Genomic DNA, 27893 nt, shown 5'->3' on the forward strand with positions numbered 1-27893 from the left:
ACTAGTTTATCACTCATAATATTATTTTTTTTTGGAATATTCAATATTATCTCTATCTATAATTTTAAAATCAATCTCATCTAATTTGTAATTTTAAATTTAATTATAGCTTTTTTACTATTTCAAAAATGACTTTTGGGCGGAAAAATACTATTATTTCTATTTTTAGCAGATTTTTTTGCTTATATATATATTACTATATTATTATAGTAGAGAGTCTTTAATTAAATAAATTTCAATTAATTGATGAAGCTTGAGATGAAATTACGATTATGTCTAATTTATTTCCCAAAAAAACCATAATTATTAGACAAATTAGTCATTTTATATGGTCTTCTCTTTTTTTAGCCATTATATTTTATCTTATTTACCATTCGCTATCTTTGTTTGTATTTTTAAAATTTTAGATTAGATACTTGTCACTTTTAAACTTTTGAATATATAATTTATCATGTGACTTATAAAAATAACATGAAAATCAATTGATATAAAAAATTATGTATATGCACGCATACCGTGTAAGAGACGCTAGTATATATATATATATATATGTTACGTTTACTTGCTTTGATAAATTAGAGATAACATAATTAATACTGACTAATTCTATGTTTAGTTGCAAAATTGAAAAAAAAAATCAATATCAAATTTCCATCAAACTAAACATATTATTATTTTTCCATAACCAATTCATATCCTATCAAATTATATTAATAATCAAATTTTAATATATCCTTGCACAATCTCATTTCTCAAAATAAACGCAAAATACAAGGTGTAATTCTTCTCAAAATCGACATAATCTATCAGACTATTACTCTCTTTCGTTTCAGTACTATTTACGTTGTCAGTCAATGCTCTTAAATTAGTACTTATATTATCAATTAATGTTCAAATTAAACAGATTCATTGAATTACTAATAATAAATCTCAAAATAATACCAACAATTTGTTTCTAATATATATATAAGATCTATTCAATATATACGCTTTAAAAATTAAAAAGAATTAAATTAAATTAAATTAAACAAACAAAAAAGAGCAGTATAAATTTGAAATATTTTCCTCTAAGGGTATACTAGTCTTTTGATTTCCGTGCATGCTTCAAAATTCGCGGCCTGCGCAACAAGTATCATGCTCCGTCTCCAACAAACTCACGTTTGAAATCTCATCATCGCTGTTTCATTTTCAGGAACAATTCGGCAATGGCTTCCTCCAATGGCAGCGAGTTCTTTGAGTTTGACGTGGAAATTAAAGGGGAGAGAAGCTTCTCGCGGCCGTCCAACGCCGACTCGGTGGCGCAGGATGAGGAGGAGCTGCGCTGGGCGGCGATCGAGAATCTTCCGTCGAGGCACCGCACCAATTTCGCTCTGCTCAAGCGCACTCCATCGGACACTAGTGGCGGCGAGGAGTATACTGACACCATCGACGTCAGGAGGCTTAATCGTTCCAATCGCGAGCTTGTGGTTAAGAGAGCGCTCGCCACCAACGATCAGGACAACTTCAAACTCCTTTCTGGAATCAAAGAACGTCTTGATACGTAATTATCATCTTCATTCATGCGTTATGATACTGATTCAATTTTCTTCTTCCGTTACGAATTAAGTAGATAACTCAATCCTCTACGACTACTTGCTACGTACACTATTTGTTTAATTAAAAATATATCGACAGAGTGGGTTTGGAGATTCCGAAAGTTGAAGTTCGATTTGAGAACCTTCATGTCTCTGCCAACGTACATTTAGGTTCCAGAGCTCTTCCGACTTTGGTAAACTACTCGCGTGATACCATTGAGGTAATGCATTTTGCACACTCGGTTCCATTAATTGTGTTTTTCCAGAGTTTCTCAACTCCGATTTTCTTTTGGATGTTATTTCAGCATTTATTAACCAAATTGAGGTTATTTTCGCCCAAAAGACATGCTCTGACCATCCTGAATGACATCAGTGGGGTGGTTAAACCAGGAAGGTGAGCACCAGTCACTGACCCGTGAAGGTTCTCGCATGCGATCGATAAGTATATTTTCACTGCAAAATGTTGGCTGGCCATCATATTTATCATTTTATGATATGATATGATGCATTTGGATCCTCACATCTGTTTCTTAGTCATCCCGAGACCGCCATGCCCAAATTATTCGCCTCCACTTACATTTTTCAGATAATGTCCCACGTGACTGCTGTATAATAGACAGAATGATTTTAGAATGACAATAGGTTTCTCATGCAAAATGATGCCAAAATTTGGGTGGTAAAGAATTGATAACGAGGTTCATTTTTCCTTACATGGCTTTGATCTGATTGTGATCCATATAGGACAGCAACCAACTAAATAACTTGTCTCATTCATGGGATTTGATATTAAGCTTAAAATTTGCCTCTTTATGTTTTTATGCCAAATACATCTTGAATGATTGCGGTCATACCAAAGGATTACTTACGTATTTGAAAGATGCCAAAAATTTGAAAAACAAAGATAAGACGTGTAGAACAAATAATAAACCAATTTATCAACGTTGGTGCACCATGGAAATAGGTCTTTTTTTCATATACAAACATAATCTTATAATCTATTTACTGAACTCTCACTAGGATGACGCTGCTTTTGGGGCCGCCAGGTTCTGGAAAATCGACTTTGCTTCTGGCTCTTGCAGGAAAACTTGAAAGTGGTTTGAAGGTCTGTATATGCATATTAGTGCATCACTTTAACATACACTAAAACAACGCTTGCACATGTAAAACTGCAGACACCGCCGTCTTATGATTGTCCACCAAGTAGCCAGTCATCTTAAAAAACAAAACCATGAGGGTTTATAGCCAAAGTGGACAATATCATACCATTGTGGATATATCCGGATTCCATTGATCTAACACAGTGTTCATGAGGAATTTTTTTTGTCTCAGAAAAGTGGAAATATCACATACAATGGACATCAGCTTGATGATTTTTTTGTCCAACGGACATCTGCATACATTAGCCAGACAGATAATCACATCGCAGAGATAACTGTCAGAGAAACACTAGATTTTGCAGCTAGATGCCAAGGCTCAAGTGATGGTTTTTCAGGTTTGCCGTGTAATTTTCTTCCACGATTTTGGGATAATTTAAACATTTTATCCCAAACCTTAAATTTGTACCTGGTCACTAATCCAATTCAAAATTTTCTAAAGAAGTTGTCTCAAGTTTTTTTAAAGGTTATGTCATGAGAAAGTTTTAATTAGGAGTCGGCGTGATACATTATATTTGATGATGTTCTTTATTTTAATTTTTTAATGTGCTTATCCATTCAACAAAGGATCTCAGAATGATGTTTGAGATGATAACTGAATTCCAGTTGATATATGTTTTTACTCCTGTTTGAGACCCAAAAAGAGAGTATTACTTATGAAAAATAACTAAAGAAAACACCATGTATTTTCAGTTTCTCAATATAAGGTTGATTCTTTCTGTTCCTCTTACTCGACAGGCAACTATGAAATCTGTTTGCAGTGTTCTTGGCCTTGCTACAAGTTTTAAGTCTGTGATTTCAAGATATCATTTTGGTATAGTTGTTTCACCAAGTATATATGAAGAGGGTATGGATATTTCAAATTTTTTATGTTTATGTGGCAGGATATATGGATGATCTTACTCGGTTGGAGAAGGAAAAAAATATACGTCCCCGCCCTGAGATAGATGCTTATATGAAGGTGCCAGTAAATTTGAATTTTTCAAACATAGATTAATGTTGAATATTGCCTATAACTGTGAAAATGAATATTGTTTCTCAGGCATCCTCTGTTGGTGGTAAGAGACATAGCGTCTCTACAGACTACATCTTGAAAGTTCTCGGTCTAGATATATGCTCTGATACATTAGTTGGCAATGATATGCTCCGGGGTGTTTCAGGGGGACAAAAAAAGAGAGTGACTACAGGTCTATCTGTACTCTCTTATGCATGTTTTCTTTGGATTTCATGTGAATATGAATGTGTGCACATGCATACACTATTATTAAGTATTTCATTTAGACTTGGCTCATAAATTTAAGCAAATGATCTTCCTGCCAGATTCTGGTGTAAAGGGGTAGTTGCATTTTACCTGTAAATATAAAATGGGGAAAAAAAAAACTCTTTTAAAAATAAAATAATAAAACCCAGTTTGGCTGCAAATAGATGCTCTTTCACGGTTATTAACAAATTTGGATATATTTATAAGTGAGAATACAAAACGGCACATGTCAAAACCATATATTTCACTTTTTTAAGATCTTCAGCTTAGAATATTTGTCAACAAAATGGCTGCAAGAACAAGTTTAGTGCAAGTTTCAGTGGTTGATTGTGATCTATTCTATGGTCCTTGACTAGAGGCACACACCTTACACAAATGCCTTGATGCATACCTTGCGATGAGGATGAGATATTTTAGTGTGGTATCGAGTTTATTGGCATGGTTTTCTTTCATTCATAAAAGGTCTAGCGTGAATGCAGTGTCAGAAATGATGAGGGAGAACATGAAGTTAAATGGATGCACATCCATATATAATAAAATATGATTTATAAATCCCTTCCAGAATTTTTCATGTTTTAAAAGAGAAAAAGTTAAGAAAATATAAGCATTAGATTTTATTTATCCTTTTCATTTGCAAATGAGAAAAATCGAAATCTAATTGGGTTAACTAGTATAAACATAAATACTTAATAAAAATTGTCGATCAGTAAGAAGAAAGGAAATCTATGAGAAAATTTGTGAAGAGTTTTTTAAGAACCACCAGAGACATTTTTTTGAGGCACACGATGTAAGTCTATCATGACAGTTTTCAGTTAATTAACTGTATTTTTTATTGCATGTTTCTTGATTTTAACCATGTTAATGCACATGCAATACTTAGACGGTTCCTACTGAGGTCTCCATGTAACTTTGGTTGAAACGCTGATATTGTCTTGCTTGTTCAGGAGAAATGGTGGTTGGGCCTAGGAAAACACTTTTTATGGATGAGATATCAACCGGGCTAGATAGCTCTACAACATACCAAATTGTAAATTGTATAAGAAATTTTGTTCATGTGATGGAAGGAACGGTTTTAATGGCACTTCTTCAGCCTGCTCCTGAAACTTTTGAACTTTTTGATGATCTGATACTGCTTTCTGAAGGATATCTTATATATCAAGGACCTAAGGCCAATGTTATTGAGTTTTTTGAGTCATTGGGTTTTCGTTTGCCTCCTCGTAAGAGTATTGCTGATTTTCTTCAAGAGGTAAATTGTTAGCTGTTTCTGGTTCTTGTTATCAATCATTCGAGCCTCATCTAAACTGTGAATTTCTAGGTAACATCAAGAAAGGATCAGGCACAATACTGGAGTGATCATTCCAAACCATATGAGTTTGTTCCGGTGTCAAAACTAGCTGAAGATTTTAGGAATTCTAGATATGCTCAGGACCTAAAATCTTTTCTCTCTGTTCCATACGATAAATCCAGAAACCACTCTTCAGCTCTTCCCACAACAAAGTTTGCCGTGTCAAAATGGGTGCTCTTCAAAGCATGTTTTTCCAGAGAGTTGCTTCTGATCAACAGGCATAGTTTTCTGTACATCTTTAGAACATGTCAGGTACTTTACCTTCCTTTAATTGATTTTTTTTAATCTTTCATGTGCATTTTGGGGTCCTGATGTATTACGCTACCATAATTTGACAATATTTGAGTCGTCTACATTTTCTTAGCATTCATAACAAGGGAAAAAGGGCAAGTCCAAGTAACTTGTTAAAGCTTAAAAATATACAGTAGATGCTAGCTTGTTGGAATGGTGTTCAGCTCCCGTGATGCACATATTGAATATATGTCCTCGATCAGCACATAACTGTTCATGTCATAAATTAAATCCTAGCTCTTGGGAATTTGTTATTGAGCTAACATGCATTTTACAGGTTGCATTTGTTGGATTTGTGACCTGTACTATGTTTCTTCGAACGAAGCTACACCCTGTTGATGTGACAAATGGTGACCTGTACCTTTCATGTTTGTTTTTTGGTCTCGTGCATATGATGTTTAATGGATTTTCAGAGCTACCTCTTATGATATTTCGACTTCCGGTATTTTACAAGCAACGAGATAATCTTTTCTATCCTGCTTGGACATGGTCTCTCTCCAGTTTCATTCTTCGTGTCCCTTACTCATTGATCGAGGCTGTAGTATGGTCTTCCATTGTTTATTATTCAGTAGGATTTGCTCCTGGGGCTGGAAGGTATGCCCTATTAATTATTTATGCTCATTCTATACATGTATTTAAATAATCTAATTCTTCTGTCTTAAATATTTCAGGTTTTTCCGTTTTATGTTTTTACTCTTCTCAGTGCACCAAATGGCATTGGGCCTTTTCCGGACAATGGCTTGTCTTGCTAGAGATATGATCATCGCGAATACTTTTGGATCAGCTGCCTTACTGATAGTCTTTTTATTAGGTGGATTTATTTTACCAAAAGGTGAGTGCTAGTATTTATTACAAAGATTGCTCTTAATGATTTTTTTTTATTTGGAATGATTAAGTTTCTCTTTCAGAAATGATCAAGCCATGGTGGGTCTGGGCCTTCTGGGTGTCTCCATTGTCCTATGGGCAGCGTGCAATTTCTGTTAATGAATTTACTGCCACAAGATGGATGGAGGTATGCTATCTGGATAGCTAAGCAGAGACTTCTAATATATATAAAGTTATAGAAGAGAAATTCCATCAACATGTATTGTTTTTTATTTATGGTGAAATGCAATTTCACAGATATCAGCTGCAGGAAACTCTACACTTGGAAACACTGTTCTCCAGCTTCATAGTTTACCCGCTGATAGATATTGGTATTGGCTTGGAGTTGGTGTGTTACTAGCATATGCCCTGTTTTTCAACATCACCGTGACATTGGGGCTTGCCTTTCTCAAACGTAAGCTGTCAATAACATTCGAAATCAACTTACTGTTGGTATTATCACTAAAAAAAGCAAAAGACAAAGCAGAATTATTGGGATGGTAAACAAAACTAGGTTTGGGCTAGGAAAAGTATCATCTTACCGCTTGAATGCATTTATCCTTCAATGTTCAATACACTATGTGTAGTCTCCAGGAAGACGCTATGGTTGAAGGCTTGAATGCATTCATCCTTCAATGTTCAATACACTATGTGTAGTCTCCAGGAAGACGCTATGGTTGAAGCATGAATTTATTCCTTTACAAAAGAAGCTGAAAAATTCCTACAAAATGAAATGATGCTTACAAAATGCAAGGTGTAGTATTGATGTTAATGATTGCATATTGATATCTCTTGAATATCGATCCACACAAAGATCATGTACAATTCCAAGCTCCACAAGGTATTGAATTGGAGAATGTCTTTTTCATGGAAACGACAAAATTAGTAAACTAAAAAAAACATCATATTCTATAAATAATTTTTTAAATTAAGTGCTATCAACCTGGCATCATGTTCTTGGAAATAAACAACTTCTCCAGTTTTTAACACCTTTTGATTGTTATTGCAGCTATGAAAAAATCACAAACAATTGTTTCACAGGATGATGACCTTGGAAATTCAGTGAGCAACGGTACGAAGTCAACAAAACCATTTTCCAATTGCGCGCAAGAAGGGGGGAAAGTTGTCCTCATTTCTTAACTGATATAGCAGGTTAAGCTGATAAATCTTATATAATCTTAGGAATGGATGAAAAAACAAAGAAAGGAATGATTCTCCCATTTCGACCATTAACCATGACTTTCCATAATGTCAATTACTTTGTTGATATGCCCAAGGTACCAGTTTTTGTGCAACTTGGTCCTACGAATGTTCTATGCTTCCAATATCAGATTATGATATACCTCCTGATTTCAAGGAAATGAGTTCACAAGGTGTCCCAGAAACAAGGTTGCAATTGTTATCCAATGTCAGCGGAGTATTCTCACCTGGTGTTCTTACTGCATTAGTTGGGTCAAGTGGAGCAGGAAAGACTACGTTGATGGATGTACTTGCTGGCAGGAAGACTAATGGGTACATAGAGGGAGATATTAAAATATCTGGTTACCCTAAGGAGCAAAAAACATTTGCTAGAATATCAGGATATGTCGAACAAAGCGATATACATTCTCCTCAAGTGACAGTTCACGAGTCTCTCTGGTTTTCCTCATTTCTTCGTCTTCCAGAGGAAGTGAATGAAGAACAAAGACGAGTAAGATACTATGAAATATCTCTGACTCATTTTTCAATTCTACTATGCTAATATTTTGTTTTCAACACCGGATTACAAACAAACCATTTTTCAGGAGTTTGTTGAAGAGGTAATGCGATTAGTAGAACTTGACTCTCTGAGACATGCTTTGGTAGGCTTGCCAGGGAGTACTGGCTTATCCACAGAACAAAGAAAACGATTAACAATTGCAGTGGAACTTGTTGCAAATCCATCAATCATTTTTATGGATGAACCTACATCTGGTCTTGATGCACGAGCAGCAGCCATTGTCATGCGGACAGTTCGTAATACAGTTGATACTGGAAGAACTGTTGTTTGCACGATTCATCAGCCAAGTATTGAGATATTTGAAGCCTTTGATGAGGTAGATATCCGGGTACCAAGTGCACTTGATTAGATGCTAGATTAACTGATGGTGGTTAAATATTGCAGCTACTTCTAATGAAGCGAGGGGGAAGAGTGATATATGGTGGAAAGCTTGGTGAGAAATCACAAACCATGATAAACTATTTTCAGGTGAAACATTGTCTATTATAAAAACATCCTGAATTGGCTAAAACACGTTGATAAGTTTCCTAGAAGCTAAAAAATGTTTGAAATGTTTTATCATCTCCAGTAGTGCAGAGAATTTGATGGGTTAAATTTAACATTGTTTTATTTGTATTTTAGATTATTTTAAATTTCTTTTCTTACTTCAGGAGATTAGTGGAATTCCCCCAATACCAAATGGATACAATCCTGCAACTTGGATGCTTGAGATAAGCACACCTTTTGTTGAAGAGAGGATTGGAAAAGATTTTGCGGTGATTTACAGTAATTCCAAGCAGTATTGGTAATGTTATTCAATGCCATTAAGTTCCCATTAAAAGGTTTTTATGATATTTACTATTGCCAAGGCCTTATTATAATTAAGAAACTTTCAATTAATATAGGGATGTTGAAGCTTCCATTCAGAGATTTAGTATTCCACCTGAACAATCAGAGCCCCTGAAATTTAGCTCCACATATTCTAAAGATGCAATTTCTCAATTTAGTATATGCCTTTGGAAGCAAAATCTCGTGTATTGGCGAAGCCCACTGTACAATGTTGTGAGACTGGTCTTTACAACAGTAAGCGCAATGATCATTGGCACTATATTTTGGAATGTCGGCTCAAAAAGGTAATCTTACGTGTGATACCATTTTACTATCTTTTCTGTTAGCTAATTTATCCATTTATCAATATCTTACATACTTGCATTACTATTTTACCATATTTTCTGTTAGCTGATTTCTCCACGTAGTAATATCTCTACTTTTGTGTTATCCATCGTCTTAAGTTACAATAATCAGCCTACTAGATAACTTCAATAAGTATAACTTTTTAATTCCAAGTTAAATTTACATCATATTGGACAAAAATTGACTTCAACCTACTAGATCGGAATACATATCTTCACCACTTAGTTCCAAAACGATTCAAAGCTTCAAAAATAATGAGATGAACATATACCATTTCAGAATTCAGAATCTGCAAGCCTTTGTAAAACTGATAAGCAAACTCATTTCGATTTAAACACACTGGATGTAATACTTGAAACAGTGAGTCCAGTTACTGATTGTAGCTAAAATGCCTCGAGGTGCTGAAACAAAAACTGGGTGCGGAGTACCTGCCTGACCTTTCCTTTGCCCCAAGAGTTTAATCTAAGACAGACCTTGCCTAAGTTATAAGCTACGAGATTTGTGGAGAGTGTATAGGGGCTTGTATGTCAAGCTTTGAAGTGGTAGCTCGGGTTTTATAGGTGCAGAAAACCGAGTGGTGACCTCCTTTTTAAATCTGCCATAAAGCTTCATTAATCCACAAAATTATGGCAGCCATGATTCTTCATCATTTCAACCTTTGAATTGTTTGAAACTAAAATAAACTGGAGGGTGGAGGTGGAGGGGTGTCTTAGGTTTCACAAAATTAAGAACATGACCTCTAGAACCAATTACAAGATAAACACTATATTCAGTTACTTATCTTTAAGATTTTTAGAAGATTTTTTTTGTCTTCATGCATGGAATCTCAATGGAACAACACTACAACATTCTAGTGATTGTACAGGGATTCGACTCAAAACTTATTTGTGGTACTAGGAGCGCTTTATTCTTCTGTTCTGTTTCTTGGGGTCAACAATGCATCTTCAGTACAACCAGTAGTATCCATAGAGAGAACAGTTTTCTACCGAGAAAAAGCTGCTGGAATGTACTCTCCATTTCCTTATGCATTTGCCCAGGTTAGTATTTTGTTAAACTGATTTAGTTGCATAATAAGGTGGCTGATATGATCACAAAATTGCGTAGGAGAAAATAACAAAATGTAATATAATTTCGGATGGAAAATGTAATAAAATCAGAGTGCTCAACGATTGTCTTGCATAAACTTTGTAGATTGGCCTTTTTTCTTGGCTCACAATTTCATTCTAAATTTCTGCTCCTTCTCTAACAGTCACTCTATAATTTAAACCACAACAGTAAATATTGTATAGTATATCTGTGAATGGTTCTGATTATTGTGTTTTGCATTGTCTTTGATGGTATGAAGAAAATTATTCAGTATTTCTAATTGCTGCAATATGAATTTTCAGAGCGATCAACTGTAAGAAAACAAAGTATTCTGGCTCTAGGGCCTGTCCCTGTTTGTATTATTTTTTTTCTTGATATGCTGCAAGGAATCTGGATATATTTCTTAAAATTTTCATTTTTGGTTTGATGATATTGTGTTCACTTACCAATTTAATATCTCGCTTCAGGGCCTTGTGGAAATTCCATACATTCTGGTCCAAACAATATCATATGGAATTATTACATACTTCATGATCAACTTTGAGAGGACAGCTGGTACGGTTTCATTTTCCTAACTTTCTTGTCAATGTTTTCGTTCCTCCATGTGGAACTCATTATGTTTTGTGTTTCTCCTGTAATTGTTTTTTTTATGACAATGAAATCTACCGTTGCTACCATGTTTCTCCTATCATTGTTGAAGCATCACATCATGGAAATTGAAATGAATAGTTTCGTATTGGGACATCAACGCCTTAATTTTAATTTTAGAGCACAAAAATGTATCTATCCATTTACGTAACTGAAACTCAAAGCAATCATTTTAAAATCTAAGTGAAGGAAAATTGCAGTAATTTAGGATTGTGATTATGTACAGAGGATATAATCAAGCACCAAGGAAAATGTTACTCATGTACATTTAGCATCCAAATAAAAGTCTCCTATTAGTGAATGATGTTTTTTTTTGTCACATTTCGAATTTTCAGTATGGTGGTGGGAGAAAAACATTTATTCAGCTCTTTCAACTGCTTTTCAATGGTTTATGCTAGATTTAATATCTGCATCTTTAGATTTTCCTTCTTTTCTCATGTATAGAAATTAGAATGTAACTCGTTTGTTTCTACCAAATATGGTCTAGTGATGAATTTGGGTTCACGAAAACGTATTTGGCAACTACTCTCTATCATATTAAAATCATGAATCAATTCTTCAAAAAAATGGATGAAGATTTGAGGATGTGCAATCACATACTAATCAGTATTTATTTGTCACTTATTTATGTCTCTGCAGGTAAATTTTTCCTGTATCTCCTGTTTATGTTTCTTACATTCACATATTTCACCTTCTATGGGATGATGGTCGTTGGTCTTACTCCCACTCAAAACTTGGCTTCCGTCATTTCCTCGGCCTTTTATTCATTATGGAATCTCCTCTCAGGATTTTTGGTTCCAAAACCTGTAAGTATTTTTCCTTGACAAATTTCGGGATATCTACTTTTTGTATCCCTGTTGATTGGCTCTAAAAGTATTTTGATCCTTTTTTGTGATATGCCAAAAAGTTTACCCGATTTTGGATCATAGACAATTTTTATCATTATCTGTTAAATCCTAAGGAAAAGGGTACTTGCACTGTTGCACAGAAAGTGTTCTGACTTCCCTCAAAATTGGAAACTTATTTGCACATGATAATTACATTTTTCTTCACAACCACTTTGGTCCTGATTGTTTGGGATAAAAATTATTTTGATCATTCTTCCATTAGTTTTCTCTTTTTAGTAATGAATTAACATTGAGGATCATGAGTTCCTAAAATTAACAAGTGATGGAGTTTTTTTTTACACATTGCGGGCAAGTAAGACCAAAATGATTTTGGCGAAACAATAGGAGCAAATAAAGAATCAACAAATTTCATAGTATTAAATGTAGCAGTGGGAAGTTTTATAGCATTTAGGTAACTAAATTTGTCTCAATTTCTCCAGTTTCTTTGCAATATACATGAACAATTAGTTATTGCAAAGCTTCATTCGTGGTAAGCTGTATCGTGAAACTTTCTTCACTCTTTGACTTCTGAATTAAAATAGTAGAAAACGAGGCAATGCAGAAGTCATATTTTAGATAACTTTGGTGCGAGAGCATGCAAATTCTTACATGATAAGACATTATATATTGATAGATATCACTTCCAAAACGATTCTTAAAAAAATATTTTGTTAAACTTTACTTTTATTTCAAATTTAATACTGATAAAATAATTTTATTCAGCAAATTCCTGGATGGTGGATATGGTTCTATTATGTCTGCCCGATTGCTTGGACTTTACGAGGTATAATAACATCCCAACTTGGTGATGTTGAGACAATGGTTGTAGGACCTGGATTTGAAGGTTCGGTGAAGGACTTCATTGAAGCACGATTCGGATATGGTCCAGGAATGCTTGGAGTTACAGTTGCTGTGCTTGTTGGATTTAGCGTCTTCTTCTTTTCCATATTTGCTGTCTCTCTCAAAGTTCTCAATTTCCAAAAACGATGATTTTGGTTTTTCGCTTGTAGTGGAAACCGCGCTCTTAGGGTGGTTCAAGTCATCAAATATTATGCCCCTTATTATGTGGAAGATCCCATAGCTGAGATCATTAGAAACCAATGATCTCGTGTACCTTCAACTTCAATTCAATATTGTAAATGTAATGCAAAGTATTTGGCTCGTGAACTTGCTCAAAGATGTTTACTAACAAAGGGGAAGTAACTTTGTTTTGTTAGATGTCATTCCTGTCTTTTTGAAATATGTTGTAACTCATGACTTATTTTTTTTGTTATTATTATTTTTTTTGTAACGTGGGAACCTGCAGCCACTACCTTCGGTGCGCACTGGGTAAACCCCCGAACTAACGCAATAGCTTGCAAACTACGTTAGCTAGGTAAACCATACTAGACAAGTCCTGTGTGACAGACTAGTCCAAGAAGGTATTGGTAGGGGGAATCGAACTCCTGACCTCTGGTCAAGAATTCACCTACTCCACCAACTTGGACACCCCCTTGGGGGCCATGACTTATTTTTTTGCTAATAAAGTATGCGTTTCATGCTAAAAAAACAAAAAAAAAAATTTCTTTGATACAATTGTTGCTAAACATGCATAATAAAGAACCAATATTTAAGTCTAGATGCAGTGAACCCGCTTCGGGATTATCTACTAGACATTCTTAGACATGGAGTTAAATAGATCTTAAAACATAATAACCATTAAAACAATAGAAATAAAGTTTTACAACAAACCAACCAGTGGAATACAACCGACCCTAAAACCAATGGTGAAACATTGATTATAAAACCCCATCGAAGTAAATATCCTCAAAAGAAACCTCATAATGAAAACAACGCCAACCACGGAATTGCAGCAACCTCAGCGACCGCTACCTCCTACTCCGTCCAACCTAATCCATGTTCCGTTGATGGGGTGTCCAAGACAAAACCGAGGACGTGAGCAATAACTCCCAATACGAAAATATGAGTATACTCATGATATGAATGCTAATGCAAATGAACGGATAGCGAAATCCTATCACAATAAAAGCTTTTGCTCAATCAAGTGACGTCATGGTATGTAGCACAATGAATCGTCGCATCAGGAGGAAGCTCACACACCAGAATAAAACTGTGGATATCGGTGACCTGATCCCACACCAACGTGTCCAACCATCCACTCAAGAACTCGGGGTTGAGCGACCCCATTATGGGTTATATCAAGGTACAGACTCAACATGATAATGTATGCAACATAATAATCGTGACATAATATATGCACACAAAACATGCCATATAAACATGCAAACATAAAACATGCATAATCAACCAGAATATCTCGGATAGTATGTCTGTACTTCTACTCAAGCAACTCGGGTACTCAAGTCCAAGCCTATAAACAAGTAATCACCATATCACTCTTTGCGTACTAAAAGTCTTAACTAGACTAATAACTACTCCCAGAAGCTAATCAGAGTTTAGAATTATACATGCGTCCATCGTCATCTCTTTGATGGCGATGACCACAAACTCTAGACACAACTCCGCTACGATCCCCGTAGCTCTTTGCTATCCCCGACCCTCGATCCGATGCCTAGAAGCCCTCAAAAGTAGACTAGAACCGAGAGAGAAGAGTGAGAAATGTGCAAGAAGAAATGAACTCGGACCCCCTATTTATAGGAAAAGTTCGAACCTTCCGATCCCTAGTTTGGTTCTTTGGATTTGAGTTCGGAATGTCCTATCGTGACTTCGGAGCTTCCAAACTCTCTCCACCGAACACGTGTCTTTTGATTGGATAACTCACTATGCTTGCAGAGTTCGGACCTTCCGAACTTGGGTTCGGAACTAGCGAACTACCTCGAGTCAAATTACTAATTACAAAGCTCATACTATCTTATCCAAAGGCGATCGGATCTTTCAATCTGCAGTTCGGAACTTCCGAACTACTCAGTGCATCCGAACTAAAACATTGTCATCTGAACCAGTTCAGAGCTTCCGTACTCAACCTCTGCATCCAAACTACAATCTTGTTCCGAACTACTCGGTGCATCCGAACTACAACCTTGTCATCTGAACCAGTTCAGAGCTTTGGATCTCGAGTTCGAAGCTTCCGAACTCACCCTCTGCATCCGAACTACAATCTTTCTTTTGAAGGGTTCGGAACCACCGATCTATTCTTCGGCTCAGTTCGGATCTTCAGAATTACTTGGGGCCCTAGGGTCTTCCTAACTATTTCTGAACGTTCTGAATCCGATTTTTAACTCTATAAACCCGAACAAAGAGACCTTGACTAGATTTTGACCAATTAAATATGTTTAGGTAGTTGATTAGCTTAATAAAGAATTGGACTACTACATTCTCCCCAACTTAAGAGATTTTGTCCTCGAAATCCAGACTAGGGTAATCACAACGAAACATCACTGAAAAACAAGCTCATTACAACACCGCAGTTTACAAATACAACTGAACTACTCAAAGGAAAATACAATTAAAACAAATCAGGATACTCAGAACGCATACGACTCTCTCACTCCCAAATCACCTCGTAGTGCCTCGACGCTGCCACGGAACCATGACTGGGAGAATGTTTTTGTTCCGAAGAACTTTTTCTTTCCTATCGATAATCCTAAGCGGTTTCTCGACGTATGACAAGTAGGGATCTAACTGAACTTCCGTATACTTGGACAACCTGTCCACAACAACCCAATGGCATCACAATGCTTGGAGGACATCAAAAAGTGGGTTACAAAATCCAGTCACATGCTTCCACTTACACTCCGAAATCTCCAAACTCTAAAGTAGACCACCCGGTCGACGATGCTTAGCCTTGACTTGCTGACAAACAAGGCATTTGTACAAAAAAATGGTACACATCGCACTTTATTCCTTTCCACCAAAACCTCGTACTAAGATCCTTGTACATCTTTGTACTTCCTAGGTGCACGGTGAATTTACTACGATGGGCTTGAGATAAAACCTCCTCACGCAAAGTCGAATCATCAGGCACCACTACTATTCTAGACAAACACAACAATCCATCCGACTGAGAATGGAAACTATAAGTGTTGTCTCCCTGAGCAAGCCTGACTAACTTTTGCTTCTTCAGATCTGAAAATTGCATTCGCCGAATACGAGTAAACAAAGCTGGCTCAGCTAACACTGAAAAGACTCGGATCCGTTGCTGTTCTTTCTTGTGGAGAAAAGTAAAACCCAAAGAACACCACTTCTAAACGGCACTGGACATTTCACTGGTGTGAAGAGCACTAACATACACCTTACGGCTAAGCACATCTGCTACTGGATTCGTAGAACCTGGATGTTACTTGATTTCGCAATAATAATCCTTGAGAAGATCCATCCAACGTCAGTGCCTCATGTTCAACTAAGCATGAGTGACAGATATTTCAAACTATTGTGGTCATAGTAGATCTAAAAGCGCTCATCGTACAAGTAATGTCTCCATATCTTGAGTGCAAAAACAATCGCTGCAAGCTCTAAATCATGCATTAGATAATTCTCCTCATGGGATTTCAGCTCGGGAAGCATAGGAAATCATATACCCATTCTGTGTCAGCGCACAACCCAAAACCTGAAGAGATGCATCTTTGTAGACCACATAACCTCTAGAACCAGATGGCAAAGTAAGCACAGGATATTCGGATCGACTGAAACACCATCCTGGGAAATGACATGACCAAGCAACTCCACTCGTTCAATCCAAAACTCTCACTTGCTGAACTTGGAATACAATTGCATCTCACGATGAGTTTGTAGTACAACCTCAAGTGCTGCACATGCTCATCAACACTACATGAATAGACCAAAATATTGTCGATAAACACCACAACAGACTTATCCAAATAATTCCGCAAAAACCTGTTCATCAAATCCATGAAGACTGTAGGTTTGTTCGTCAATCCAAAAAGCATCACTAGGAACTCATAGTGACCATACCTTGTACAAAACACAGTCTTCGAAATGTCTTTCTCTAAAAATCGCAACTGATGATAACTGACCTCAATTCAATCTTGGAATACACTGATGTACCCAGGAGCTGATCGACCATCAATGCACGGTAAAAGATACTTGTTCTCGATCGTTACTTGTTTCAACTGTCTGTAATCAATACAGATACACATATAACCATCCTTCTTCTTGACGACAAATACTGGCGCTCCCCAAGGCGAAACGCTCGGAAAAATGTATCCTTTGTCTAACAAGTGTTATAACTGCTGCAACTGCTGTTGCAACTCTCTCATCTCTGACGGCACCAGAAGATAGGGTGCACGAGAAATCGGAGTTGTCCCTAGCACAAGCTCAATCCCAAACTTGACCTCTCTGACTGGAGGAAAACCTAGGATCTCATGAGGAAAAACATCTGGGCATTCACAAACAACAGGTAACTCCTCAAAAGCCTTAATCTCTATAGACGTGTCAATCACATAGATAAGGTAGACTTCCCCGCACGCCTCCAAAGCTCGACAAGCTCTGAGAGCTGATACCAAAGGTATAGAGGGTTGCACTCCTCACCATATAAAAACCAACTATCTCCCTCAACCGAACGAAATTGAACAATCTTCTGCTAACAGTCCACAGTAGCTCGGAACAAACTCAAAAGATCAATACCCAAAATACAGTCTAAAATAATCAGGTTCGCTGCAAACTCAAAACCCTTGAATGCTAAAGAACAACCCATCACTAGATGCTTGGCCAAATCTAAATGGCCGGTTGGGGTAGATAAAAAAAATTACAACATCCAGGAATACATACGGAAATCTATGACGCTTAACAAAGCGGGAAGATATAAAAGAATGCGATGCATCTGTATCAATGAGAACGAATGTAGGAATACCAAAACATAAATGTACCTGCAATGACCCTCTTGTTCTCTTCCTGAGCCTGATCCTGACTCATTGCAAACACCTGCACGGAACACGATGTCTCAGATTAGTGCTCCTCATCGATTGTCCTTGTGGCTTCTGTGGTACCGAAGCCTGAGAACCAAAACCAGACGCTGATAATCCAACTATCTGGGGTCAATCCCTCTTCATGTCACCAACCTCGCCACAACGGAAGCAAGCTCCTGCCGCCTTATGGCACTTTTCGGACGGATATCTACCTCCAAAATGCTCGCATTTTCCCTTATTCTTCCCAAAACAAAAGACACCTCCAGAACCTGAGGAATAAGAAGATGCAGAAGACTTCTTGAAATATTGGGTCTTGGGTCCCAAAGTACTAGCTGAACGAGAAGAATGAATGAACCTGTTGCGCTGGATACTATTCTCTGCATGTCGACATCGGTTCACAAACCCCTCATACGATGTCGGATCATCGCAAACAGAAATTTGGTCGAAAATCTCCGGATTGAGGCCTCGGAGGAATAGTTCATACTTGGCCTCCGAACTAACAGAGATGCACGAGAAAAAAGACAGCAACTCGAAGAAATTTTTCTGATACTCGTAAACAGTAAAACTGCCCTTCTTAAGATCCAGGAGCTCAATGGTTTTGTCCTGGCGGAGTGCAGGAGGAAAATATAGCTACATAAACGCGGCATGGAACTCTGCCCAAGTAGCTGCACCATGCTAGTGCAACATGGGTTCTGACGTGGATTTGCACAATTTGCGAGCATGTTCCTCCTACAAGAAGTTGAAAGCTTCTATGTCCTGCTCCTCAGTATAGTGGAATACACGAAAACAACTGAAAGGCCCGGGATTATTTGATTTAATCCGAGATTATTTAATTTTAATCCTGGATTATTTAATTTGAGAATTTTTAGAGTTTTGATTTAAATTCTAATATTCTTAAATTATTTAGGATTGAAATTGGATAAAAATAAGGGCCGAGGACTAAATTACAAATTCTAAAGTTTCAGGGGTCAAAATGCAATTTGGCTTGAATATATCTTATTTCCTTGCTTAGTCATCCACTTGCACGTGTGATATGTATATTCTCATTCAGAAATTCAGACTTTGGCAGCTAAAGAACCGAGACCCTTCTTTTTCCTTTGAAAGTTCATTTTCAAATCTTCATATCTTTTTATCCGGTTATCCGATTTCAATTCCGGACATAGTGTTGCGATCCTCTTGAGACAAGCTTCGATTTGGTGTAATTATCTTCATGATTCTATCTGTTTTGAGATGTTGTATGTTAGAGAAATCAGATTATGAATATGAATAGTTGTTCTTGAGCTTTTATGTATTCCAATATCGAAACCGGACTGAGGATTAGTGGTTGAATGAATTTATGATTATTTCAGCATGTATTCCGATTTGTATAGAATATGATTATGCTGGTTTTCGATGGTTTATGGCTAATAAAATTTGGTTTTGACGTATATGAGATTGGTATTCGAGTTCGATATCGTTTCGGTTACAGATTTGCAGTCGTTACGCCGTCGGTTAACGATTTGAAGCTAGTTTGATATCTTGTTATTAGAGCTGAGTATGATTGAATGTGTTGATGATAAATTGAGCTTATGACCACGTTATTTTCAGCTTTGACAAGAGTTTGATCGACTCGAAAAATCCGCCTTCGAACCGAAGAAGATTTGCTTGAGGTTTGAAGTTGTTCTTTGAGAATAGAATGATGAAAGTGAGCAGATTTGTATGTGAAGTTGAATAGATTATGATATATGAGTTCTTGTTGTTATATTTCAGATTTGAAGCTTCAAGAACCAAGATAAAACAAAAAGGTATAAGACGACATCGCAAGTCAGGGATTTGAAACTCAAGAATGAAGCTTCTTGAGTTGTCCCGCCAAAATCGCATACTTGTTTATCGTTTTGATTATGTTATGATGTTGTCGATCCATATCAGGTAGTGGATATTTATTCGATATGAGATATGAATTGATTCTATGCCAAGGTCTAAGACGACCTTATTTTCGAGTCTGATGAGACGACGATAGATGGATATCCATGTCAAGATCGTATACGAATCTTGATGGCAAAGAGTGTGATATGAATCAATTCTTTATATATGCGTTTACTCTATTCTCGAGTTGAAATGTCTAGAGTCGATATGCTGTTATTTAACGCGTATATATGTTGATTATACTGAGATTGTATTCTCATCGGACGTTTCCGGCTGTTGTCTTGTTTTGTATGTGTGCAAGACAACAGATGGGGCAGGAGCTGGCCCAAGTCGACGAGAGTAGCTCATGAGAGAATATTATATGCGGACTCGGGTTGTTTGTAGTTGAAATGATGTATATAACTCCTAGCTAGCATGTTAGAAAACACTTTAGTTGATGTTCTTGAGAAGTTGATGAACACCTTGTATAACTTCATGCTTTTGTTGAATTCCAAACCTCTAGTTTGATGTATCAACTACTTGTACACATGTTTAGATGTTGTTCTATGTATGTATACATGTTTTGGGATTTCAATATGATGGATTGGAGTGGTTGAAAGGATCAAATTTTGCTGCTGGAAAACAGAGCAAAGGACTGCCCAGAGCTGAGGCCGATCTGCTCTTTTTGGCAGACCGGGCGCAGCCTCTGAATTCCCAACCCGAAAGTTGGGTTAAGAAGGGGCGCTCGGTCGGCTGTTTTTGACCGACCGAGCGCACCCATGGTTGAAAAAAAAATAAAAATAAAAATTTATTTGATCTTCTTCCTTCCTTGTTTACTTAATGATGTTTAATTAGTAATTGTCCTAAGAATGAGATTAGCAACCCGAGGCCCCACAACATGTGGTATCAAAGCGAAGTTAGTTCTTGGACTGAACTAGAATGAGCGGGGTAGATTGAGTCTTCTATCTGATTGTTTATTTATTCTTGAAGCATGTTTATTATATGAATTGATTTACAGCTTTGAGAAGTGCATGCTACCTGCTTTTATGATTTGATTGGAAGCATGCCTTGACTGAAAATGAATCAGAACTCGATCTCGTGAGAAGACATGAAAATGCTAATCAGAGGAGGACTGAAACAGATTTGTATATTTGAGATTGCATTGTGTACTAATCTATTTGATAATCAGATATGCCTTGAAGACCAGAGACGAGACAGATTGGTACAGTTCCTTTGCCAGAATAGGCAGTGATAGCACCAACAGTGCCACAAGCAACCGAAGCACCGAGAGTAGAACCGATAGTGCCACCGACAACAGAAATGCCTAGAACTGAACAGGGTAGTACTTTGAGAGATATGGGGGATATGACTGCTACTCCGATGGAAACTCTGTTGAAACGCTTTCATTTGTTTAAACCGCCAACACTGAAAAGAACTGAAAACTCTGTGAAATGTGAGAGTTTGCTCGAGGATATTGAAGAGTTGTTTGAAAATAAAATTTGTTCCAACTTAAAGAGCAAAATTCCAATTTCGAATACTCTTATTCACCTTTTTCGAAATCTCCCTCCCTATATCTGTATATATTAAATTTATAATAATATAATGATAATTATTAATCAAGATAAATAAAAAAAGATTCGCTTTCATAAAATCAAACATATTTTTATCTGTTAATATACATATATCCTTATGTACATGTTTTCCTAAGATAAAAAATAAAATCCTATAATCTTATTAATTCTCTTAAAATTATATATACAAGTTAGTGGACTAAAAAAATTATAGGGGAAAATTGCATATATCACCCTTGTGAAATCCCGGATTTGCTGATAACGCCCTATGAAATTTTTTTAAGCTAATAACCCCTTATGATACTAGATTTGTAGCATACGCACCCTTTCCAGCTAAAAAATAACGAAAATACCCATACTTAAATAAATAATTAAATTAATTTTGTTTTATAATTCTATATTTAATTGGATAAAATAATCAAATTTTAGTTAAACAACTATGAAAATTATATATAATTATTTTTTTTTATTAATATTTGTTATACACGAAATATTTTTTAATATTAAATTTTATTATTACATTAAATTATGTAATAAGTTTAATTATTTTTTAAATACAATTTAATATTTAAATTAATTAAAATGATTGTATAAATAAACTTAATTTAAAATTTAAGCTAATGCATTGGTGTTTTCATTTAAATCTTCAATAAAAGGTGATAAATTAAAGAGTTCATAAAAATCAAAGGGCACTTTCGTCATTTTTTAGCCAAAAGAGATGTGTATGCTACAGATCTAGAATCACAGAGGGCTACTAACTCAAAAAACTTTCATAGGGAGTTCACAGCAAATCCAAGATTTCACAGGAGTGATATATGTCATTTCCCCAAAATTATATATCATCTTATTATATAAATATTGTAATTCAATATTTATAATTGTAATTCTTTAATACAGAGAGATAAAAAAAATAATGATATTGTCTTAATATATATATATATATATATATATATATATATATATATATATATATATAATCTTATTATAGATAAACTACATGAATTAATTAATGATTTTGATAGTTTAATTGATATAAAGAGTACTATAATTAATACTTCAATATAATAGTATATATATGATAATGATTGTTTTTTATCAACCATTCATGTGCCAAGGACTTTCTCATTTTTTGAAGCTAGTTTTGTTAGAAAAAAATAAAGATAAAGAAAGGAAGGAAGGGAGATAGTAAATTAAATTAAGAAAAAATTGCATATATCACCCCTGTGAAATCCCGAGTTTGCTAATAACTTCCTATGAATTTTTTTTAAGCTAATAACCCCTGTGATTCAAAATTTGTAGCATACACACCATTTTCAGTTAAAAATTAACAAAAATACCCTTACTTAAATAAATAATTAAATTAATTTTGTTTTATAATTCTATATTTAATTGAGGAAAATAATAAAATTTTATTTAAATAACTATGAAAATTATATATAATTATTTTATCATAATATTTGTCATACACGAAATATATTTTAATATTAAATTGTATTATAACATTAAGGATATTTTAGTCATTTTTTAGCCAGAAGGGGGTGTATGCTACAGATTTAGAATTATAAAGGGCTTCTAGCTCAAAAAATATTCATAGGGGGTTATAAGCAAACATGCGATTTCACAAGGGTGATATATGCAATTTTCCCTTAAATTAAAGCTTATTAAATATTAATCTAATGTATGGTAATAGATAATCCATCACAGTATGTCAATAATAACCCAAAAACAAGCCAATTTTTTGTAAGGCCCAGAAATATTAAATGAATAATTATGGGATTTGAGAATTTAATTCCATATTATGGGCTAATATTGATTTGAGAAGTTATAGAAATGATAGATTTAATTTTCGAGCCGAAAATATTAATTTGAGAATTTTACGGGTTTTGGGAAGTAAATTTCGGGAATTCTTAAATTAAAAGAATAAATATTCGATTTGAATATTTATGAAATTTAAGATAAAATTCCACGTTTCGGGAATTAATATGATTATTTCGAAGATGAAACTCGATCAGAGACTGATTTGAAAATATCGAAGTTTGAAGGGCTGAAATGCAAAAGGCCGGGATTATTTGATTAATCCGATTTTATTTAATTTTAATCCGAGTATATTTAATTTTGGAATATGTAAAGTTTCGATTTTAATTCTAATATTCTTAAATTATTTTGGATTGAAATTGAATTAAAACGAAGGCCGAGGACTGAATTGCAATTAATGAAAACTTGAGGGACTAAATTGCAAATATGCAATACATATCCGATTTTACCTTAAGTATATCAGATTTGATACGTGTGAATTTATGGAGAAGTATGAAAACAGAGCAAAGGAGAGCCGAGAGCCGGGAGTTCTTCCTTTTTCTTTAGATTTCGATTTGTTCAAATCGCCGTAACTTTTAATCTGCTCGTCCGATTTCGATTCCGAAAAGTGTTCTGGAATTCTTGCAACGAGGCCTTCGAATTGATGTAAGTTTCTGAGTACTTCATGTATGTTTATGGATCGAAATATTACAGAAATCAGTATGTTGATATATAATCATGTTCTTCAACTTGTATATGTTCCGATATCGAAACCGAATAGACGAACAACTATTGTTTGCATGAGATGTGAATTTCCAGCTTATGGTTCGAACTCTCATCCTTCTAATATGGCTGATTTATGATATATGTTGGCTGGTTTAATATGTAAAAGAGTTTGAAAGGATTGAGACATTGTTCGGGTATCAAATTTGAGCCATTACGCCGTTGGTTTTTTGCGGTTTATGAATTCTGAGAATATGATGCTGTTGAGTTCGAGATTATGATGCTGAAATGACAATGATTTTAGTTGAATCAGTTAGATATATTGTTGGTTTGATATATATACATGAGTGTACATAAAGTTTGAATGATTTCGATATTTCGTCGGTTACCGATTTTGAATCGCTACGCCGTCGATTGAAGTTTTGAAGCCATTTTTGATAACCAATGACTGAACTAAGATGTTATTGAGATGTTGCTGATGATATAGCAATTTTATTCGTCTATTTCAGTCAAGTTTGGAAGACGAACGACGCATGACTCCAATTATGAACCGAAGAAGACGAAGTGAGGTTTGAAATGAATTCGAATGAAGATATATTGATAAAATTGACTTGATTCTGAAATGCTTAAATGGAATGAAGTTTGATGTTTCTGTTTTGATGATTATATTTCAGATTGAAGCATTCAGAACCGAGGTATACAGAGGTATAATGACGACATCGAGAGTCAGGGACTTTGAAACTCAAGATCGATTCTTCTCGAGTTATCCCGCCAAAATCACATACGTATTTATTTCTTTGATTTGATTTTGATGTTGTCGATCCATCCCAGGTAGTGGATCTTTGATTTGAGTCGATACGATTATGATATGATGATGATATTGAATTGATTCTATGCCAAGGTCGGAGGGCGACCTTATTTTCGAATCCTGAATGATTACGATAGATGGATATCCATGTCAAGATCAGTTATGAATCTTGATGGCAACGAAGTGAAATGAATCAATTCTCGATCGATCGAAAGAAGCGTTATTTACTCTATTGTTGAGTCAATTAAATAGAGTCGATATGATTTATTTAACGCTTTTGATATGTTGCTTATACTGAGATGATTTCTCATCGGAGTTTATCCGGCTGTTGTTTTGTTTTGTATGTGTGCATCACAACAGATGGGGCAGGAGCTGGTCTGAGATGACATTGACAGCTTGGGAGCGAGACTTGGTACGTGAGGACTTGGGTTATAGCTAAACGAATATGTATTAGAGTACATCAAACTTAGTAGAAGACTTGATACGGGAAGCTCACTTATGATTTTAGTGTAGCTTGTGATTTAATGCTTTTTACGATATCCGTTTGATGTAAGAATCGCATGATTATATGCTCATGTCGTTATATATGATTATATGCATGTTCCTATCTTGATCAACCATGATTCAGGTTGAGTTTTGGATTGTTGAGATTGAAATTTGAGGATTGACAGCAGAAAAATGATTCTGGTTTTTTTGGAATTGATGGCATGCTCGATCCTGTGAAAAGTTAGGATCGAGCGCGGCCATCAATTTGCAAAAACAGAGAAATGAAATATTGGGCTCGCTCGATCGGACGAGTTCATCCGATTGAGCGAGGCCGATATATTTTGGGAACCGAGAGCAGGGTTTTGGTGCTCGCTCGATCGGCTGATTTTGCCCGATCGAGCGAGGCTCCGGATTTTTAAAAAAAAAAAAAAAAATTCTGCTCTTGATTTATTATTCTTTAATTGTTTGATTAATTGTTTAATTAATCATTAGTTGCCCTAAAAAGAGATTAGCAACCCGAGGTCCCCACATTTTTTCTCCTTCTCCTCCAAGAAGGAGCCCTGCCCGGAATATAGTACAAAAACAAGAATAAACTCATGCGTAGCGAAGTGGGCAAGTGAAAGATCGATCAAACAAAAATATTAAAGGACCGTGAGAGAATAGTAAGTAACAATGGATTGGAATTACATACACAGCATCAAACAGCAGCACAGACATCACACCCATGGCAAAATTTGTCTTGAATCCCGCAACAAAATGCTTCCTACGAAATATTATATATATTAGCGAACAAATACATAACAAAAACGAAAACCTCAGGATAATTCATTACTCATGAATCTTAATTTCACCTAGATTTTATATTATAATAATAAACATTACACCACACTATATAGTACCCCAAAAAGACTATTTAAAGATCATAGTACAAAAACAAGAATAAACTCATGCGTAATGGAGAGATTATGTTTCCTAGGAAAAATATATTTATGAGAATTAGAACAATAATCATACCCAAGGAAATACATTGGGAATCCGTGGCTAGCTTACTGTAAAACAAAAAACAAAAGGAAAACGCAACCCTAATGATCAAATGATTAAAAAAAATAAAAAAATTAACGATAACATTATGTCGTTATGCGAGCAGCAAAACCGTGCAATTTTAATCAAAAATCTAATTCACTAGTCATCGCATACAAGTAAAAGCACAAGAGTATATGTAATTTCACATTCAAAACATGGAAAAATTATTACAAAAAAAATATGAAAATTAATCTAAGGAAGCACAGTGACTGTTCTCACTTCTCAGGGAACGAGAGAAATTCACCTTTCCGGGTTTAGTACATGTCACCCGCTTTCCGAAACAGTAACGATAAATCGATCATCGAAGACAAAGAGCGCAGAGAGATTAATGAGAGATGAACGATTAATTTTGGTTTAGGGTTTTAGGATTGAATTCGGCAAGCCCATGGGCCATTACCCAAAATCTATATAAAATTAATTTTCGATTTTTTTAAAAAAAAAACGAAATGATTTAATGGATTTGACAATTTTTAGATGGGTCAGTTAATTTGGTTTAACCAAATGCTCACTCTGCCTCCATCGTCTATTAATCCTTCTATCTTTTCATTATAATTTTATATTTTTTCCATTGATCAATCGGGCAGTAGACTCATCTCAAAAAATGATTCGTGAGATGGTTTCATAAGTGTTTTTATATTAATTTATTTATTCAATAAACTTGAATAAAACAACGCCGATGAAATAGGACCAACTTCTACTAATATTAATTTACGTAGGAGCAAAGCAAGCATGAGATTGCCTTCAAATGTTCAGCTCACTAATATACAACCCGTGATAAATGATGGAGCCCGAAAATTTTTAAATTCGGAAAAGTTTTTAATCACAAGAAGATGAATGGTTGATCTTATTTAATTGCTTGCAAGTTGCAATGCTTTTTTTGAATAAAAATTTATTCATGGACTTGGACGTACAAAAAACAAACTCATATCCACTAGTGTCTTCAAAATAAAAAAAAAATACATTATAAAATTTATGCATTATATTACTATTATGAATTATGCATGCTTATTGGAAAATAATGTTTTAGCATATTATTTTTAAGAACGAATCATGTTTTAAATACGTTATTTTGAGACAGCGCGTATTTTACAATTTCGAGTTACATGTAAGAGGAAGTTCTGGTGTCCTTGTATACGTTAGTATCATTCTGTTCAATGAGATTTTTATACAAGTTTTGAGTCATATGATTTTTGACTCGTTGATTGAACTTAATTTTATGCATGGTATTTTATACCTACGAACACAACGCATCTTTTAAAAAAATCAAAAAACTATTTTGCATTTTCCGCATTCATCTATTTCTACTATAAAATGGTGAATTGAGGCAAAGTTTTTTTTATTGTGTATTGTTATAATTGCCCAAATTTTGTTCATTAGAGTGTTAAATACAAGGGGTATTTCTGAGAACTGCATGAAAATTATAAGGACATTTGAGGAAGCACAATAATTCTTTTCTCTCCCCTATATGGATTAATGGGTTAATAATTGAGTTTGTTTTTATTGCGTCTTAATTTTATTGAATCACAATAATTTCCCTCTCTCCCTACATGGATTAATGGGTTAATAATTGAGTTTGTTTTCATTGCGTCTTAATTTTATTGGGTTTATTGGGTTTTT

General features: G+C 35.2%; 1 protein-coding gene and 1 long non-coding RNA gene across 3 annotated transcripts; one reads left to right on the forward strand and one right to left on the reverse strand.

Annotated features, from left to right (window-relative positions):
- Positions 1 to 1178: 1178 nt before the first annotated feature.
- LOC140886242 (ABC transporter G family member 31) lies at positions 1179 to 13227 on the forward strand. 2 transcript variants are annotated; one of them, XM_073292758.1, is made up of 24 exons: positions 1179 to 1540; positions 1675 to 1795; positions 1880 to 1968; positions 2592 to 2676; positions 2904 to 3066; positions 3613 to 3689; positions 3771 to 3915; positions 4934 to 5235; positions 5305 to 5586; positions 5903 to 6219; positions 6297 to 6457; positions 6534 to 6637; positions 6748 to 6904; positions 7499 to 7561; positions 7672 to 7766; positions 7847 to 8179; positions 8274 to 8564; positions 8633 to 8716; positions 8899 to 9032; positions 9133 to 9360; positions 10287 to 10458; positions 10975 to 11062; positions 11795 to 11961; positions 12766 to 13227. In XM_073292758.1, exons 1-24 carry the CDS (start codon positions 1206 to 1208, stop codon positions 13030 to 13032), a joined length of 4260 nt encoding a protein of 1419 aa, XP_073148859.1. In that variant the 5' UTR covers positions 1179 to 1205; the 3' UTR covers positions 13033 to 13227. The 2 variants fall into 2 exon arrangements, with proteins under 2 accessions (XP_073148859.1, XP_073148860.1); XM_073292759.1 differs by lacking the exons at positions 1179 to 1540; positions 1675 to 1795; positions 1880 to 1968; positions 2592 to 2676; positions 2904 to 3066 and adding an exon at positions 3429 to 3542.
- Positions 13228 to 13705: 478 nt separating this feature from the next.
- LOC140886151 (uncharacterized) lies at positions 13706 to 26622 on the reverse strand. Its single transcript, XR_012151445.1, has 3 exons — positions 26521 to 26622; positions 25885 to 25956; positions 13706 to 13931 (listed from the first exon to the last, which is right to left on the reverse strand). It is a non-coding gene; the product is annotated as an uncharacterized lncRNA (long non-coding RNA).
- Positions 26623 to 27893: the final 1271 nt, after the last annotated feature.

Source organism: Henckelia pumila, chromosome 3 (genome assembly GCF_033568475.1).
Source record: "Henckelia pumila isolate YLH828 chromosome 3, ASM3356847v2, whole genome shotgun sequence".
Lineage (NCBI taxonomy): Eukaryota > Viridiplantae > Streptophyta > Magnoliopsida > Lamiales > Gesneriaceae > Henckelia > Henckelia pumila.

What these genes read in the sequence shown, in the direction of transcription:
- LOC140886242 (XM_073292758.1), top strand. Translation starts at nt 1,206, where the DNA reads ATGGCTTCCTCCAATGGCAGCGAGTTCTTTGAGTTTGACGTGGAAATT. An exon ending in ACTTTGTTGATATGCCCAAG is followed by an intron (nt 7,767 to 7,846) that starts GTACCAGTTTTT and finishes CCTGATTTCAAG; the next exon opens with GAAATGAGTTCACAAGGTGT. An exon ending in AGTAATTCCAAGCAGTATTG is followed by an intron (nt 9,033 to 9,132) that starts GTAATGTTATTC and finishes CAATTAATATAG; the next exon opens with GGATGTTGAAGCTTCCATTC.